Source organism: Phalaenopsis equestris, unplaced genomic scaffold (assembly GCF_001263595.1).
Source record: "Phalaenopsis equestris unplaced genomic scaffold, ASM126359v1 Scaffold000174, whole genome shotgun sequence".
Classification (NCBI taxonomy): Eukaryota; Viridiplantae; Streptophyta; class Magnoliopsida; order Asparagales; family Orchidaceae; genus Phalaenopsis; species Phalaenopsis equestris.
In genome coordinates this window covers 242,156-257,885 of record NW_018164616.1, presented here as the reverse complement: position 1 = coordinate 257,885, position 15,730 = coordinate 242,156, and the positions used below count along the sequence as shown (strand labels likewise).

Below are 15,730 nucleotides of genomic sequence, written 5' to 3'. Positions count from 1 at the left end.
TTTTTTTGCTCCAATAACCCTAATTCATCATTCCTGCAACAAAAAATCAAAAATACATTTTTTTAAAGTGCAATATCATCAAAAATAGTATAAAATAGATAAGAAAATCTCAATATTTTTTTTTGTCATCATATCAAAAAAGATGAAGAATAAGTTACAAAGAAGAAACTTTCCCTTTGATTTTAAATAATGTCTTCCTAACTCTATAACTTTCAACAAAAATGATGGAAAGTGGAGTAAACTATTGATTTTAGCATCTTAAGTTAAATCGCGTTCTTTTGAATCTAAGGAGTATATCATTGCAAGATTCTTTGGTGGCTTGTAATGCACAAACACTTGAGTGGCCAACTTCGATATTGAATTATTTTTTAGTCAACAAGCTAACAATAAGGGTGTAATTAAAGAACATTTTCTGGGAGAACCTTAAAAGAAACAAAAACTAAAAAAGAAAAGCAAAAGATCTTCCCGTCAAAAAGATGAAAAATAAGTTGCAAAGAAACTTATTGATAACATTCTAGGCTCCTATACGGTGTTTAGGAAGGAAATTTAGAGCGAAAGTAATTGTGGAATGACGAGGGAATGACAATATGTGAATTTGATGGCGCTTGGGTGAGGATAAGCATCATTTAGCGGCTTTCCCAAATGAAAACAACAAAGATAACTCTGAAAAGACGATGTAAGAGCGGCAAGGAAGTTTATCAAGTGTTCCTGAACAAGATACAAATACACCACTAGCAAATGAAATAAGATGCGGCACTCCAACAAAAAATCAGATACTACAATCTCTATAATACTCAAAACAAAACAAAAATCCCCAAAACGGGTCTCCTAAAAGAGATACCTTAATTAGAAAATTGATAAACATTAAAGAAATTAGAAAAAAGAAAAAAAAAACTATAATAAAAAATCAATGAGATTTCTCACAATCACGGGATTTCTCGCAATTGCAGTATTTCACGCAATCCTGCGGAATCCAGCGTTCATGGGATCAATTTCGAGATTTGAGGGGAACCTTGCGATCAAATTGAAAGTTCCCACATCATTCTCCTTGAGTAGGAACGCTTCTTCTCCTCTAGAAGCTTCTGGAATTGAGCTATCAGCATAACAAAGACATTATATTGTTGTAGCTGAGGGAGCTCCACTACAAAGTCTATGCTCACATCTACACAAATCGACTCTACATGCCATTCCAAAGTCTATCTTGATGAAATAAATAATCATCATTTTCTGTCATAACCAAAACTTGAAGTGCACAAAGACAAGCATTCTCACGAGCCAAATCTCGAGCCATTAAATATAAAACATGCTTCTCTCTCTCTCTCTCTTAATACTCGTTTGAGTTTATTTGATAAATAAATGTCTGAAGAAAACAACTGTGGCATGAAATATGTAGCATAATGAACCCCTCTCAGTAGCAGCCGCATAAGCGATAAACTATCAAGGACATTCAGCAACTCCCTCAATAAGAGCTATCCTTTTTTTGGTATCAGCTTCTCAAACAGTTACAAAAGGAAGAGAATACAGCACATGATACCAGACTCAACCCAAAAAGCAATAGTAAAGCAAATATTATTCCTGAAAATGGTTGTAACACATAAAATTTTGATAAACCACGAAAATTCAAAAAATTTTATATGTATCCCAAATTTTGCAATTCTCATAATTTAATCAAAGCAATCTTTATAAAATTCTACACATGAAGTCGATCAATTCAATATAAAGCAATATATCTTAATTGAGAAGTATTGCGAGACATAAAATTTAAAAGTTGTAAGTTTAGTTAAATTAGTTAAACCTTAATAAATCATTAATCCCGCATGATTACTATTCCCAACCTACTTTTCATGTGATAATTAGTTATGAGAAGCAATTAGTGGGTTGAATCCATCGTATTCCCAAAGACTTCGAATCCTTCCCCACTCCCTATTCTAGTTCGCTCGGCAGAAGGATCCAGCGTAGGCTTCCACTCGGCTCCTATAGCATAGACGTGATTAGTAGCTAACAGAAGGGCAAGCGACGGACCTAAGAGCCGCAGCTCATGATAAGAACTTCCATGGAGATTTCTGTAAATATGAATCCCTATTTAGTGTTATTCTAAACATTACATTCCTTCCTTCTACTTCCTATTTTCGTTTTGACGATTGCCACTAATTTGTGTATTTTTTCATTTATGTTAATCGCAGCAGTAGTTGAACTTGTGTCGGAAGCGTCGAACTAGTTTGCAAGCTTTTGTAAGGGATTCTAACATGAAATCAGCGAGGGGAAAAGAGGATTGATGTGTTAGGAAGAAGCGGAAAGAACAATAGATGGTATCAGAAGAGCGGATTTATATACCAAGAAGCCCATTTAAGGTATGTTTTAGCAAATAAATTAAGTTATTGGTTAAATCACGAAGCGAATTATGAATCCATGAATTTCTACAATGCTTATGTATCAAAATTGTTTACACAAGGTGGCGAGCTCGAGATGAGCGTGTGGGAACTTATCGTGGGGCTGCTTCATCTAATAAGGTTAAATAATCTTGTGATAACTTAAAAAAATAATTTTCTATAATTTTTCTTGTGAATTTCATGTTTGACATGGATGCATTTGGAATTTATCGCATATTATGGATGAATACATGCATTGAATGTATGAATGTAAGTTGACTTCTTTTACGATACATGTGATATACTATAATATGTTATGATACAGATAAATTTACTTATGAAATTATTATTTGCATGTACTCATGTGTTATAATTTATGCATGATATATGAAATGTTTGTGATGAATGCGTGAAATAGGAATAATTATTTAAATGTCACAAGTAATATTATGGGTAGACTAATACATGAGTTCTTGCGAGCACACTATGTGGGGATGGGGTATTCCTAATTCCTGATGTTCAGGCGGCAACAAAATTCTGGGAACCATTGTGACCAAACGATGATAGAATGTACGGAAACATTGGTATCAGAGAGTCTATTGATAACTGTAATATTGGGAGGATCAACGTTTATCAATAGTTAATATAGCCTTGGGATAGGGTGATGACCCATGATATGAAAAGGCAAGGAAATAGTTGAGGTTTATAAATTGCACAAATGACATTGCAATGATGTTATGATTATATGGTTATGGGATACTGTTATGCTTATGAACATGCTTATAAGTACATGTTTATGAATACACATGAATAAATAACATATATATTTTATATAACAGTCATGATTTTCTACACCATCTGCTTTTCTTTTACATGTTTTATATTATGCTAGTATGTTGTGACATGTGTGTGGAGATGTATAGTTACATATAAGCATGCAAGTTATTTCTCTTTCATGAATAAAATCTTAATTTAGTCTTGATTATTTCTTTCAACTTCTTGTCGCTCGCTGCATGATTTACTTTTAGAAAGGGATAGGAGCAACGTGGTGAGTAATCAGGTGTGACTTGTATGGCTTGTCATTTATAGCATTGGGAGTTTGTATAGTCTTTTGGATACATATTTTTATTTATATTAGATTTAGTAGCTTTGTAAAGTTTATATGTTTTAATGATATGATTTCCACACATCTGAATATATATTAATATGAATTATTAATACAATGAAATGTATCAAGTATGTATGCGCCAATTTAGTTAAACTAGTACATCACCCAATAGGTGATGATTCTGCAAGTCAAAATGAGTGTTGATGAGAACTTAGTCTGGAAAAATCATCTGCCTTTGTCACAGCTCAGTCGACCCTTAAAAAGAGGATAGTTAAGGTGTGACAATGGCAATAAACATTTACAACCACACACCCTTGACATGGAAATACAACAAACCAAGAAAACACAGCTAAATGTATTTGAAAGTAGTGGTCAGTTTGATTAGTAGAGAACAAGTGGAAGGTGATGAGGTGTTGGATGGTTGTAGGAGGAGAAAATGGAAGTTATGTGGGATTGTGATAGTGATATTAAGGTGGAGATTGACCGGTTGAAAGACAACAAGTAGGGACTAGTAGGAGGCCTGGAACTACTACAAACAGTCAAGAGTAGTTCGGGGCGGCAGCATTGAGTAGGAATGTCGACGTCAGCAATGGGGAATGAGTCGGCCTATGGGACAGCAAAAGGAAAGTTGTCTTGTGGTTGTGGAAGCTAGAGGGATGGGTGAACAACGAAGATGGGTGGTTCAAACGAATGGCAGCTAGGTGGAAAGTGGCTGCAAGGGATGGCAACAACTGGAGGTGGTAGCTGACAGTTGAAATTGCAATACGACAGAAGGGTTGTTGTCCGGAAATCTTGGCAGAGAAGGGAGGAATGCAGAGGATGGAAAAGTTGGACATAAAATAACCTCGTTAGAAGAAGGTACAGTCGGAGAACCACTCGATCCCTTTGAAAGAGATTACCATCTCAGACGAGCTATAATCGGAGCACCACTCATCATTGGATACAACCTTAGAAAATAAAAATATGGACACACGCGGCGTTCCTGACATAAATGCAATAAAAAAATATTTTCAAGCCCTAATACAACACATATATAGGAAAGGACTAAAAAAATTAAGGATAATATGAAAGAAAGCATAAAGAAGGAAAATGGGACTATTTCGGTCTGTCTCCCATGATTAAGAGGAGTCACGGGTCGCGTCCTGTATTCGAAGTGGGAGCACTCCCACGTCGACACTCCTAAAGAGAAAAATCAAATATTACAATCTTCATAATACTTAAAAAAAGCAAAAATTCCCCAAACAGCAAAAGAAACACAAATAATCTCGTAATAGAGATATCATAATTAAAAAATAAATAAATAGGAAAAAAACAGAAAACTGAAAAAAAAAATAGTTTGACAAAAACAGTAGGATTTTCGCGATCCTATGGAATCACACATCACTTGCCTTCTCATTTTAGGTTAATATGTCTTCCTTGAACAGCATGACTTTCAACAAAAATGGTTGACAGCGGAGTAAGTTAATGATTTGAGCATCACTCGCTAAAGTGTCGCGTTTCAAAATCTAAGTATACCATTGCAAAATTTATGGGTGGCTTGTGACCCACAATCACCAATGTGAGCAACTTCAACAACATTAGAATATTTTTTATGTAACAAGCTAGTAATAAGAGGGGAAAGAGGTTCCCACCAAGATTTATGCAAGAACCACAAGAAGTCCAAAATGAATTCCCTGAGAGGATGATTTGTTTCCGACGTTAATGTAACTGATACAAGTCTAGATAGTAAAAAGGCAAGTGCTTCCACCAACAAAGCTCAACTCATCAAATATATTAAGTGTCTAGGAGTCAACCACGTCACTTCTAATTGTTCCAATCAATAAGTGTATTCGCTTTTTGAAGAAAAATCTAAATAGAAAAAAATAATAACAATAATATCAATCCCAAATCCAAATGAAAAAGCTTAAGTTATGCACAATTAAAGCTTATTACAATTTAGACTATTAAAATCAATTTGTGTACCCATGGTAAAAAATAAAATCTCTATTTGTCATTGGTTATAAGCATCATTTTTGGTCCGTAAAGTAGAAACAAACAATCTCACACCGGCATATTCATATGTGCACCCAATTTATGAAAGTAATAGCCTTTATAAGATTGGATCTCCTTCAACAGCATCTTAACATTCTCTCTCCTTCAACTCAAAAGTACCCTCCAAAATCCTCTCATAATTAATACCTCATGAAAAACTTCCCTTATAAGTATTCTGTCTAAGAAAAATTAATGTCCTGGATGGATGCTGATATCTTATTTGATGCTCGAGATTTTCTAACTATGCTAGATTTGCTACTGAGCAAAAATCATTACCATTACAACCCCCTAACTCATATTTAATCCAACCTTCTTTTTCCAAGTGCCATGTTTGTGGTTTTCCATTGAATTATCATAAGAAGCCATCACCAAATAAACACTTATTACGTTTTGGAATGCCTTTTGATAACTGTAGTAATCAAACAAGTTAGATAAAGGGTAAAACAAGTAAAAATTCCAATAAAATGCACCCATAAAACCACAGGAAAAGGTATTAAGCCAAAATCTCATATAGGAATCTTGACAACAGGAAGACACTTCAATGCGATTTTTATGAAGGCTTCACAACACATCACGAATAAAACCAAATTTCTTACAGAAATCTCACAGTGTAAAACGTGATGTAGCTGATTGCGAGAGTTAAGGTGATCTCAATGACTGCATCATTGAAGATGAACCCAAGCCAGAGTATAGATGCTATTCCGAAAGCTAGACCAAGGGCTACACTGAACATTATAGGATTTGATGATAAGCATTATCTATTATAGAAATATATATAATAAGTAAAGATATGAAAACATACGCTCCCAGTGAAACACGTGATAGAAATTGAATAATTTCTCCAACATTGAAGCTCATCCCAAGCACCATCTTGTAGAACAACTGATAAACAACAATTGCAGTCCTGCAGGGTGATCCAGAGTTAAGCTTGCAATTCAAGAAGTGCTAAGATTTAGAATGAAATAATCATCATGTTAAAATAAATTGGGATGACGTGTCTTTCATACCTAAAAATCAATTCCACCTTAAGATTACAAAAATTTTGAAATAATAAACATATAAATAAACAGACCAGCAGTATATTTAGAGGCCAAGTTATCAATGAGATATAGACATTTCAAGACTGCTCCTGACAATCACCTTTTTAAATGACGCAATAAACAAAAGTCAAACTCTCCAAATTTAAAATTTGCAGATTAAGGACCACCAATTAAATCAATTATTTGCCAACTTATAATGCAATCCATAAATACACAAAATTGCACAATAGCAGCTTAGTGATCGCTTGAATTGACTAAATTCAGTGAGAAACTCAGAAAAATAAATTCATGCTTTAAACAAAAATCATACCACAATCAGAAAATCTAATTGTAGCATTTTTTTTTCACCAAAATCAATCACATTCACAAAATTGATCACAAATTAAGATTTGAAATGAAGAAAAAGAACAAGATGAGCAATCACCAAATAAAAAATCCAAATCTCAAGGAGTAGATGGAATGAGTTAAAAAAATTTCTTAGATGAGGATTCCCAAAGAGATGAAAAGACTTAAAATCCAAGGTTTTAATTGAAAGTTCACGAAACAAACTCAAAACACATGCATTAAATAATAGGCAAATGGCAAAATATTTTAAAATTTTTAATTAATAAGACTTTGTCCCAATACACTAAAAAATTTTAAATTGCCTTCAATCCTAGGCCTTGATTGAAAATTCACCCAACAAACTCAAATCACATGCATTAAATGATAGACAAATGCCAAAATATTTTGAAAGTTCTAATTAGAAAGACTTTGTCCCAATACACTACAAAATTTTAAATGGCCTTCAGTCCTATTATTTAATTTTTTTAAAGACTACTATGATAATTTTTTTAGATTCAGATGAACCATTATGCCAAAACAACATAAGCGGGTTTATAATTTTATTAAGTGCTGGCCAATTCTCAATGAATATCTTCAGGTAACTGACAAATTTGATATGAGCAAGTAATATCACGATCCGGCCCGAAGCTTGGAATTAACCAAGACGAGTACAGATGGTCAGACGTTGTCAAATTTTCTATATTAATCTACAATATAATATATACAATATAACATATAAAAGAATCACTAATCAAATTATATTAAAGTGGCACAATTAAAATTACCTTACTACTGATTATTGGTGTCTTATATATACGTTTTCTCTTCTATCGCTCATATTTTAATCAGTTAAATTAACCTGAAAAGTTAGTTTAAAAAGAAGCTATGAGTCAAATCAAGTCGGTGAATACTCATACTCTCAAACTACAGCAATGCAAGGGGAAAAAAACAATATGCATGTTAGTTAAGTTTTTTAAATAAATCAGTAAAATATTTGATATTAGTCAAAGAACCTTATTATATCAACAGTACATCAATATTATATTATACAAGTACAACCGTCACAAGAGCACCGTCAAAACATTATGACAATTAAGAAAAAATAAATCAGTAAAATATTTTATATTAGTCAAAGAACCTTATTATATCAACAGCACATCAATATTATATTATACAAGTACAACCGTCGCAAGAGCACCGTCAAAACATTATGACAATTAAGAAACATTAAAATTAATATGTTTTTCTATATAAGTGCACGAATACCTTAGTGTATCTTATTAATGCCATCAAATGATGATTCCAGATAGTCAGACATACACATACACGCAAGTAATATAAATATATCATTCAAGTGTTTGTCGCATTAAATTTAATATACTATATATAACATGCATGATATTAACTATAAGCCTTTTTACCAAATTCACCAATAATATATATATATATATATCAAAATAAAATTTTTACAAATCTCATTATTAAATAATGTCTAAAAATTCGAGAAGAGTCAAAATGATATCATAGATTAAAAGTACAACTACTCACCTCGATGATAGAAGATTTGTTTGCTCTTAACTTGTATTACTTCTATTAATTATCACCTATAAAATATAAAATATTCAGTTATCGCTTTACTTAATTATATTTTAATTTAACTTTGAATTTATGTAGTATTACACTAACATAATTGGCATTTCAATACTTTAAATTTTAAGTTTAATTATGTAATCGAAATTTATATTAAAGAATATTAATTCTAAAAAAATGTGATTAGAATTAAAATCTTTACGTTTCTTTAGTGCTTGAATCAAATACATTTAAGTTTAACGTTTAAATAATAAATTTATGTATAATATTATATTATATTATATTATATATATATATATATGTGACTCCTTACACGTTAATATCAAAGGCGGTTACAAAATAAGAGAGGGAAAGAAGATCCCCGCTAAAAATAAAGAAAATACATATAGTCCTAGGGTTCCTCCTTCTGCATTACAACTCCACCCTAAAAAGAAAGAAAGATGAAACAAAGGTAAATATAAAATCCAAAAATATAATCCAAAAATACATGTATCCAAACAAAACGTATACCCAACAAAACGTATACCCAACAAATGAAGTATACCCCATATGATCATGTATAAAAATTAAAACAAAAATAGTGCAAGTTGCTAAGCCAAAAACAAACGTCTTGAAAGCTGGAAAGAGCACCACCAAGCATATCCCAAAATTCAAATACCTGCGGCTCAAAAACTGTGAATGCACCAAACAAGCAAGAAAACATGCGAGCAAGGAAGATGGAGAAGGATCCAAGCTCTTCCAACCCCCCCATCCTGAAATGCATAGAACAAAAAAGGAGTCACGGTCCTGCCCAGGACATAGAGTGAAAATATCCTAGAAATTTGGAGCTATGAGCCTCCATAACGAAGTGATTAAATCCATTCACCGAAAAAAAAATAAAGCTGGAGCAATAAGCTAAACCTAGTAACCATTCTCAACAGTATCCCCAATAAAACAACTGCAATAAATCTCATATGTCAGATCTCCACCTAAGCCCCCCCAGACCAATGCCCGAAGCAAAAACCGTCTACCAGGCCACCAAAAGGTATAAGAAGAATCTAAAGTAAAGTATAAGCATCCATCCAACATTAAAAACAAGAAAAAACCAAATAAAAGCTGCCCAATCGTAAGCAAAATAAGGAGCCCTGGGCCTCCCATATTATTCATCACATACGAAGTAATGGAGCCACATAGATAGATATATGTATGTATGCATGTTATGTATGTTATGTTTGCAACCCTGGGCCTCCCATATTATTCATCACATACGAAGTAATGGAGCCACATATATGTATGTATGTATGTTATGTATTTATGTATGTATGTATCTGTCTGTGTGTGTGTGTGATGTATGTACGTACATACATACGTATGTATGTAGGTATATATGTATGTATGTATGTATGGTATGTACATATGGTATGTACGTATGTAGGTATGTATGCACGCATGTATGTATGCACGTATGTAGGTATGTATGTATGTATCTACGCATGTATTTATATTAATATTTATATTACTTAAAACAAAGCTTACCTTTATCCTATGTTCCCACATGTGATCCCTTTCCTTTTCTTCTTTGGTGCTCGGCAAGGGCATGTGGTTCCTTGCTACGGCTCGCTCAATTCAAATGCTTCTGCTCTTCCTCTTGTCTCTTCTTCATCGGCGCTCGATTAGGGCACGATCGAAGTCTTGTGCATGCAAGAAAGCTCCTCCTTCCTCTTCAACTCAACTAGACTCGACATAATAGCGCAAAGTTGTGATCCCCTTCTTCCAAGCACAAGGCCTGATGCGCCGTCTATTCTCCCGCGTGGTCCTCCTCTGCTCGACACTGACGCTACGCTCGACGTCTTCCGTGCCACTTGACTCACAGGAAAATGAAGCTTTCTTTGGCCGGTCGTTTTATAGGTGAACTCATCATATAGTCTTTCGATCCCCTCGTTTTAAATTCAAGACTTCTCGCTTTATCTCCCTCCTGTTCGATTTGCTAACTTTTGTTTCCCCTTCCTCAACTATCTGTTGCTCAACTCCTTGTTTCTTCTTCTGCTGGTTTTTCTTATTTCCTCTACTTCGATTACAAAAAAATAGGACGTTACAATTATCCCCTCTTATAAAAATTTCATCCTCGAAATCGAAATTTATAAATCGTAAGCAGATAAAACATTAGTCATCCATGAAACTAGGGGTCATTCATTAAGATAAAAGTAATCACTATAAATATAAAGACCCGATTTAAGGCGACTCAATTATACTACGGATAACAATAATAAAGCAAAAAAATATGCTAAGAAAATGCCAAACACATTAGACCTCACCACTATTAGCAGTAGTAGATTCTTCAAGATCACTATGAGTAAGGGAATATACTCGAGCTCAAATAGTTTGTCTTGATTGATCTTAAGTAGGAGCTGAAGTTGTAAACTATTTTTTTATGCCCGCCTGCTGACTTTTGTGAAGAGCTCCACTAGATTTCTAATCTTTAGCACTTTTCTGGTTAAGAAATAGATAATATATTGTTGTATGACTAAACTGACGGCACCAATAACAAGTGTTTGAGCCCATAAAACATTCATATTTATGTTGTCTTTCGCATTTAGCATAGTCGTACCTCTGCTAACTCCACCTGAATTATTCTTAGACTTCTTCTCAATGGATCCTTCTGAGTTATCTACATGTTCTTCTACAGTGTTCCTCTTATGCCTCTCCTTATGCTTCTGACTAAGCTGATAGTTGATCTCCACTCTTCTAGCTCGTTCCACCAATATCAAGTAGCCATCGATTCCAAAAGGTACTAACAGCTGAGAAGGTCCCACATAGATTCAATATGAGAGACAAAACGAGTTTGCACCCTCTTAGCCAGTCACTTTAGACTAAATAAGAAACAATTGTTTAAGTATGAAACAGAATAAACACAGATGAGAAGAACTCTGTATGCTTCAATAGTTAGAAGTTTGATATATGTGATGATATGTATAAGGCCAAATATTGCACATGCAATGAAAGTGATTAGTCGGTAAATGGGTGATTCAAATAAACGTCATTGGGAGACGGTGAAGTGAATTCTCAAATACCTGAGAGGAACAGTCAATAAAGCACTTTGTTTTGGAAGTGCAGAGATTGATCTATAGGGATATGAGTGATATTCATCAAGCAAATAACACTGCATGTCATGCCAAGGCGAAGCACATTCAGCTAAAGTATCATTTCATTCATTCAATCCAAAAAGATAGTAAATTATTTTTAGAGAAGATACAAACAGCACGGAACCCTACAAATATGTTGACTGATATTGTTACTGTTGAGAAATTAAAGCTATTCTTGACTTCATTTAGAGTTCGGAAAAACTGAGATCGGGGGTTGAGCAGCATTACAGTACACTATTATAAAGATGGTAAAGATTTGGAGTCAAATTAATTAAAATCAGTCACCAAGTAAGAGATTGTTATTTTTTAGAGCCTGATTGAAGTGGCTAAAGGGTTCTTCGAGCGCACCAGTGCCCGAGGTGGCGCTCTCGCACTTAAGTAGCGCCCCGACGCTAGTGGGAGCACTACAGTGCCCATTCTAGGCTTCCAAAATAGAGCCTTCGACAATTTGTGCCCATGAGTGATGCTCACAAGCAAAGATACATTTGTTTTTTTTTTTTTTTTTTTCTGATTTAGAAAATACTAAACTCAAAATTCCAGTGTTGAAGGTAGGTGTCAGATGCCTGTAACCGAATTTATGCAGTTCGGTGTTTATATTTCAATTTGACTGCAGAAATATGGCAATCACTAAAAGACAAACCAGCAAGTATGTGGTATTGGATTTCTATTTTCTCTTGTGCAATCAAGAAAGGAGATAATTTTTGAAGTGTTTCAGAAATTAGAGAGGCTTGATTATGGTGTAATTTGTACTATTATTGTCATTTTTTTATCGTGGGTGTCTTCTTGTGATGTGGTTCTGTGGGTTTTTTCGGTTTTCTAGCTTTTCCACATTAAATCTATGATTCTTCTATTTTTCCATGTCCGTGCGCTCCTATTCAAAGTTTTAATTTGAATCTCTTAAATTCATTTTCTTGTTTTAATCATACATCTCCCACAACATTATGAACTTTTTTTACATTATGACATAATCACCATCGTAAGTCATATCCCAAGTATATTGGGTCAGGATTATATAAATTCTCATTTTCATTTGTTCTTGCTTTGGAAGTGTTAAAGCATATTCTATGCAACTTTTTTGGCACAACTTTGATCTATGTAACATTAAATATACCCATTTTCTTCATAGTCCACCAACACAAGTTTTATTTACACATCCAGCATGCACATTTTCTATCATTCAGTATACATGTCCAAGCCACCTAAGTTTACATTCAAGCATATTATCTTCAATAGTTGTCATCCAGCTATTTCTCTAATACAATCATTCTTTTATTTACCATTCCTAATTTTGCCACACATGATCTTATCAATCCCATTGAAGCACATTAAACTTAGATATCAATAACTTTTTTCAACCAAACATTTAGATACAAACACTATTATTGGCCCAACAATTTTATAAAATTTAAATTTAAGCCTTCAGGATATTATCTTCATATCACACAAAATTTCCATGGCACTTCTACATTTTAACTTACCAAAATATTAACTTCAAAAGGTACATACTCATCTACATTTTCATTAATTTCCATAATAGTTTGAAAATACTTAAATTTATCAAACATAAGTGATATCAGAATTCACCCAAACCACAACACAAAATAAAAATATTATTGCTGAAATTCAACAGGGTTACACATAAAGACTCTTGACAAGAGAAAAATAACAAACATCACATAAAAGATCCCTTAGAGCAAGGGCGAAGGCGAGGACAAGGGTGAGATCGAGGGAAAAGGTTGCAAATCCCGGCCGAGCGGCAAGAGAGATGGTGGATTGGGGTTGCGGCAGCTGTAGAGGGTGTGGAAGGGTTATGGTACAGCTGTAGAGGTTTATGGTTGGGAGGAAGGTGGATAGAGGGTTACGACAGAAGGTGGTCGGGTGTAGTAGCCTAAGGAAGCAAGTTGGTGAAGGACATGGGGCAGCAGTTGGGGAAGGATATGATGGCAACATGTTCGGGGTGACAACAAGAAGGGTATCATCTAGATCCATACCTTCATCGAATTTTGGTAGATCCACCTTTAATCTAAAGTCTCTGTGTCCTCCATATGTGGGTTCCTCTCTTGATCTACTCAAATACTGGATTCCAAAAAGTCATAGCCTTTCTTTTTCATCACTGAAATCATCCCTTTCAAAAAGGTTGAAATTCTCGTCTCTTTCGCATCTTCCACATTCCATGTCACCGTTGAGGGTAAGTCCCGTCTAGGCTCATCCTCAATGTCTGCAAGTCTCCGTTGAAGTTGATGGATCTCTAGTTGTATCTCTTCCTCAATAGGCTTGGGCATATATTTTCTTGGGGGCATGGCTTGAGTTTAGAGTGGGGAGGTGAAAAATGGTGTAAAAATTGATTTAGAATTGCTGATTTTGAAAATCAGCAAGTGGAAATCAGAGTTCGGTCAAAGTTTGGATATGATTTGAGAATGAGAGAATTTTTTTGGTGGAGGAATAAGGCGAATGCTATGAAACCCTAAGAATATGACTAAGATTATGCCAACACAGATACTGAATGATATCAGACTTAACCCAAATCATAATAGAAATGAAACCATTATTGTTGAAATTCAACAAGGTTACACACAAGGACTCTTGACAATACAAAATTAACAAACACAACATAAAAAAACCCTTTGGGCGAGTGGAAGGTTGCGAATCTCGGTTGAGTGGCAAGAGAGATGGTGGACTGAGGTTGCGGCAGCTGTAAAGGGTGTGGGAGGAGTTATAGTACAGCAGTGAGGTAGATGGAAGTGGAGGTTTATGGTCGAAACGAAGGTGGATAGTGGGTTACGACGGCAAGTAGTCGGGTGTAGTGGGCTAAGGAAGCAGGTTCAAGAAGGCCATGGGGGCAGCGGGATTGGAATGGACATGATGGCACCAAATTGAGAAGTAGAGGGGTTTGGGGAGACAACGGAAGGGGATCTTGGGTTGGCGGCAGGGAATCTAGGAAGAGAAGGGGTTTCAGAAGAGGGAATGTAGCAGGTGGTAATGGGAGAGGGTTTGGCGACAATGAAAATAGGAAGGGGAGGGGTTACGATAGAGGGATTGGCGAATGTGAAAACAAGAACGGTTGGCGTAGGTGGGACGACAACGAGCAAGTGAAGGGAAATATAGGAGGATAAATATCCCCGTTGAATCGAGTTACTGTTATAGCACCAATCAAACCCTTAAAGAAGATCATTACTTCGGACTAAATGGTCAATTAATATCTTATTTATTCAAAAAACTAAATGGGTGGAAGAAAAGTCTAAGGAGATTGAAAACTTAGGCTTTAAACTTTGGTATTCTGGTAAGAATCGCACTAGAAATTGTGTAAGTGTGATTAAAGATAAGAATTTGAAATATATTGTTGTAAAAATTAATAGAGTTGGTGATAGAATTATTGCCTGTAAGATTACTATTGATTCTAAGATTTTTAATTTTATAAGTGTTTATGCTCCTCATGCAGGTCTAAATATAGGGACTAAAGTTAAATTTTGGAATGACTTAGAAAACTTAATACAAACGATACCTCTTGAAGAAAGATTTTTTATTGGTTGAGATTTAAATGGACATATTAGTAGAGTGGTAGAAGATTTCAGAAATATTCATAGTGGTTACGGTTTTGGAGTGACGAATGAAGAAGGTAAAGTCATTTTAAATTTTGCTTTAGCGTATGATTTTATTATTACTAATATTTTATTCAAGAAAAGAGATAAGAATCTTATTACTTATAAGAATGGGTCAAATAAAACACAAATTGATTATTTTCTTATGAAAAGAAGATATAGTCAAGATTGTAAAGATTGTAAGATCATTCTAAGTGAGGATTTAAGTACACAACATCAATTATTAGTTTTAGATTTTAAGATGAAGAGTTGTAAAACAAAGAATGCTAGGACTCATCAACGTAAAATTAGATAGAGAAATTTAAAAGACACAAATAAAATTATATTTTACGAGTAAAATTCAAGATTTCAAAATTTGGGATGTTCATGAAAAGCAAATGTTATGTAGGATGAAGTAACAAACACTATTAAACAAATAGAAAAAGATATACTTGGAGAATCAAAAGAAATTTTTTTTATAAATAAAAATAGTTATTGGCAGAATAATAAAGTGCAAAAAAAGATAAAATATAAGAAATTATGTTATAAAAATTGGTTTAATTGTAAA

General features: G+C 34.2%; 1 protein-coding gene across 1 annotated transcript in view; it reads right to left on the bottom strand.

The window, feature by feature from the left end:
* The window catches only part of LOC110022177 (sodium/hydrogen exchanger 7-like), a 120,183-nt gene that overhangs the window by 79,703 nt on the left and 24,750 nt on the right, over nt 1-15,730 (bottom strand). The window contains exons 6-7 of the mRNA XM_020720992.1: nt 6,311-6,412; nt 6,116-6,233 (exon numbers count right to left, since the gene is read on the bottom strand). Of these exons, the coding sequence (XP_020576651.1) occupies nt 6,116-6,233; nt 6,311-6,412 (220 nt within the window). The remainder of the gene's footprint in view (nt 1-6,115; nt 6,234-6,310; nt 6,413-15,730) is intronic.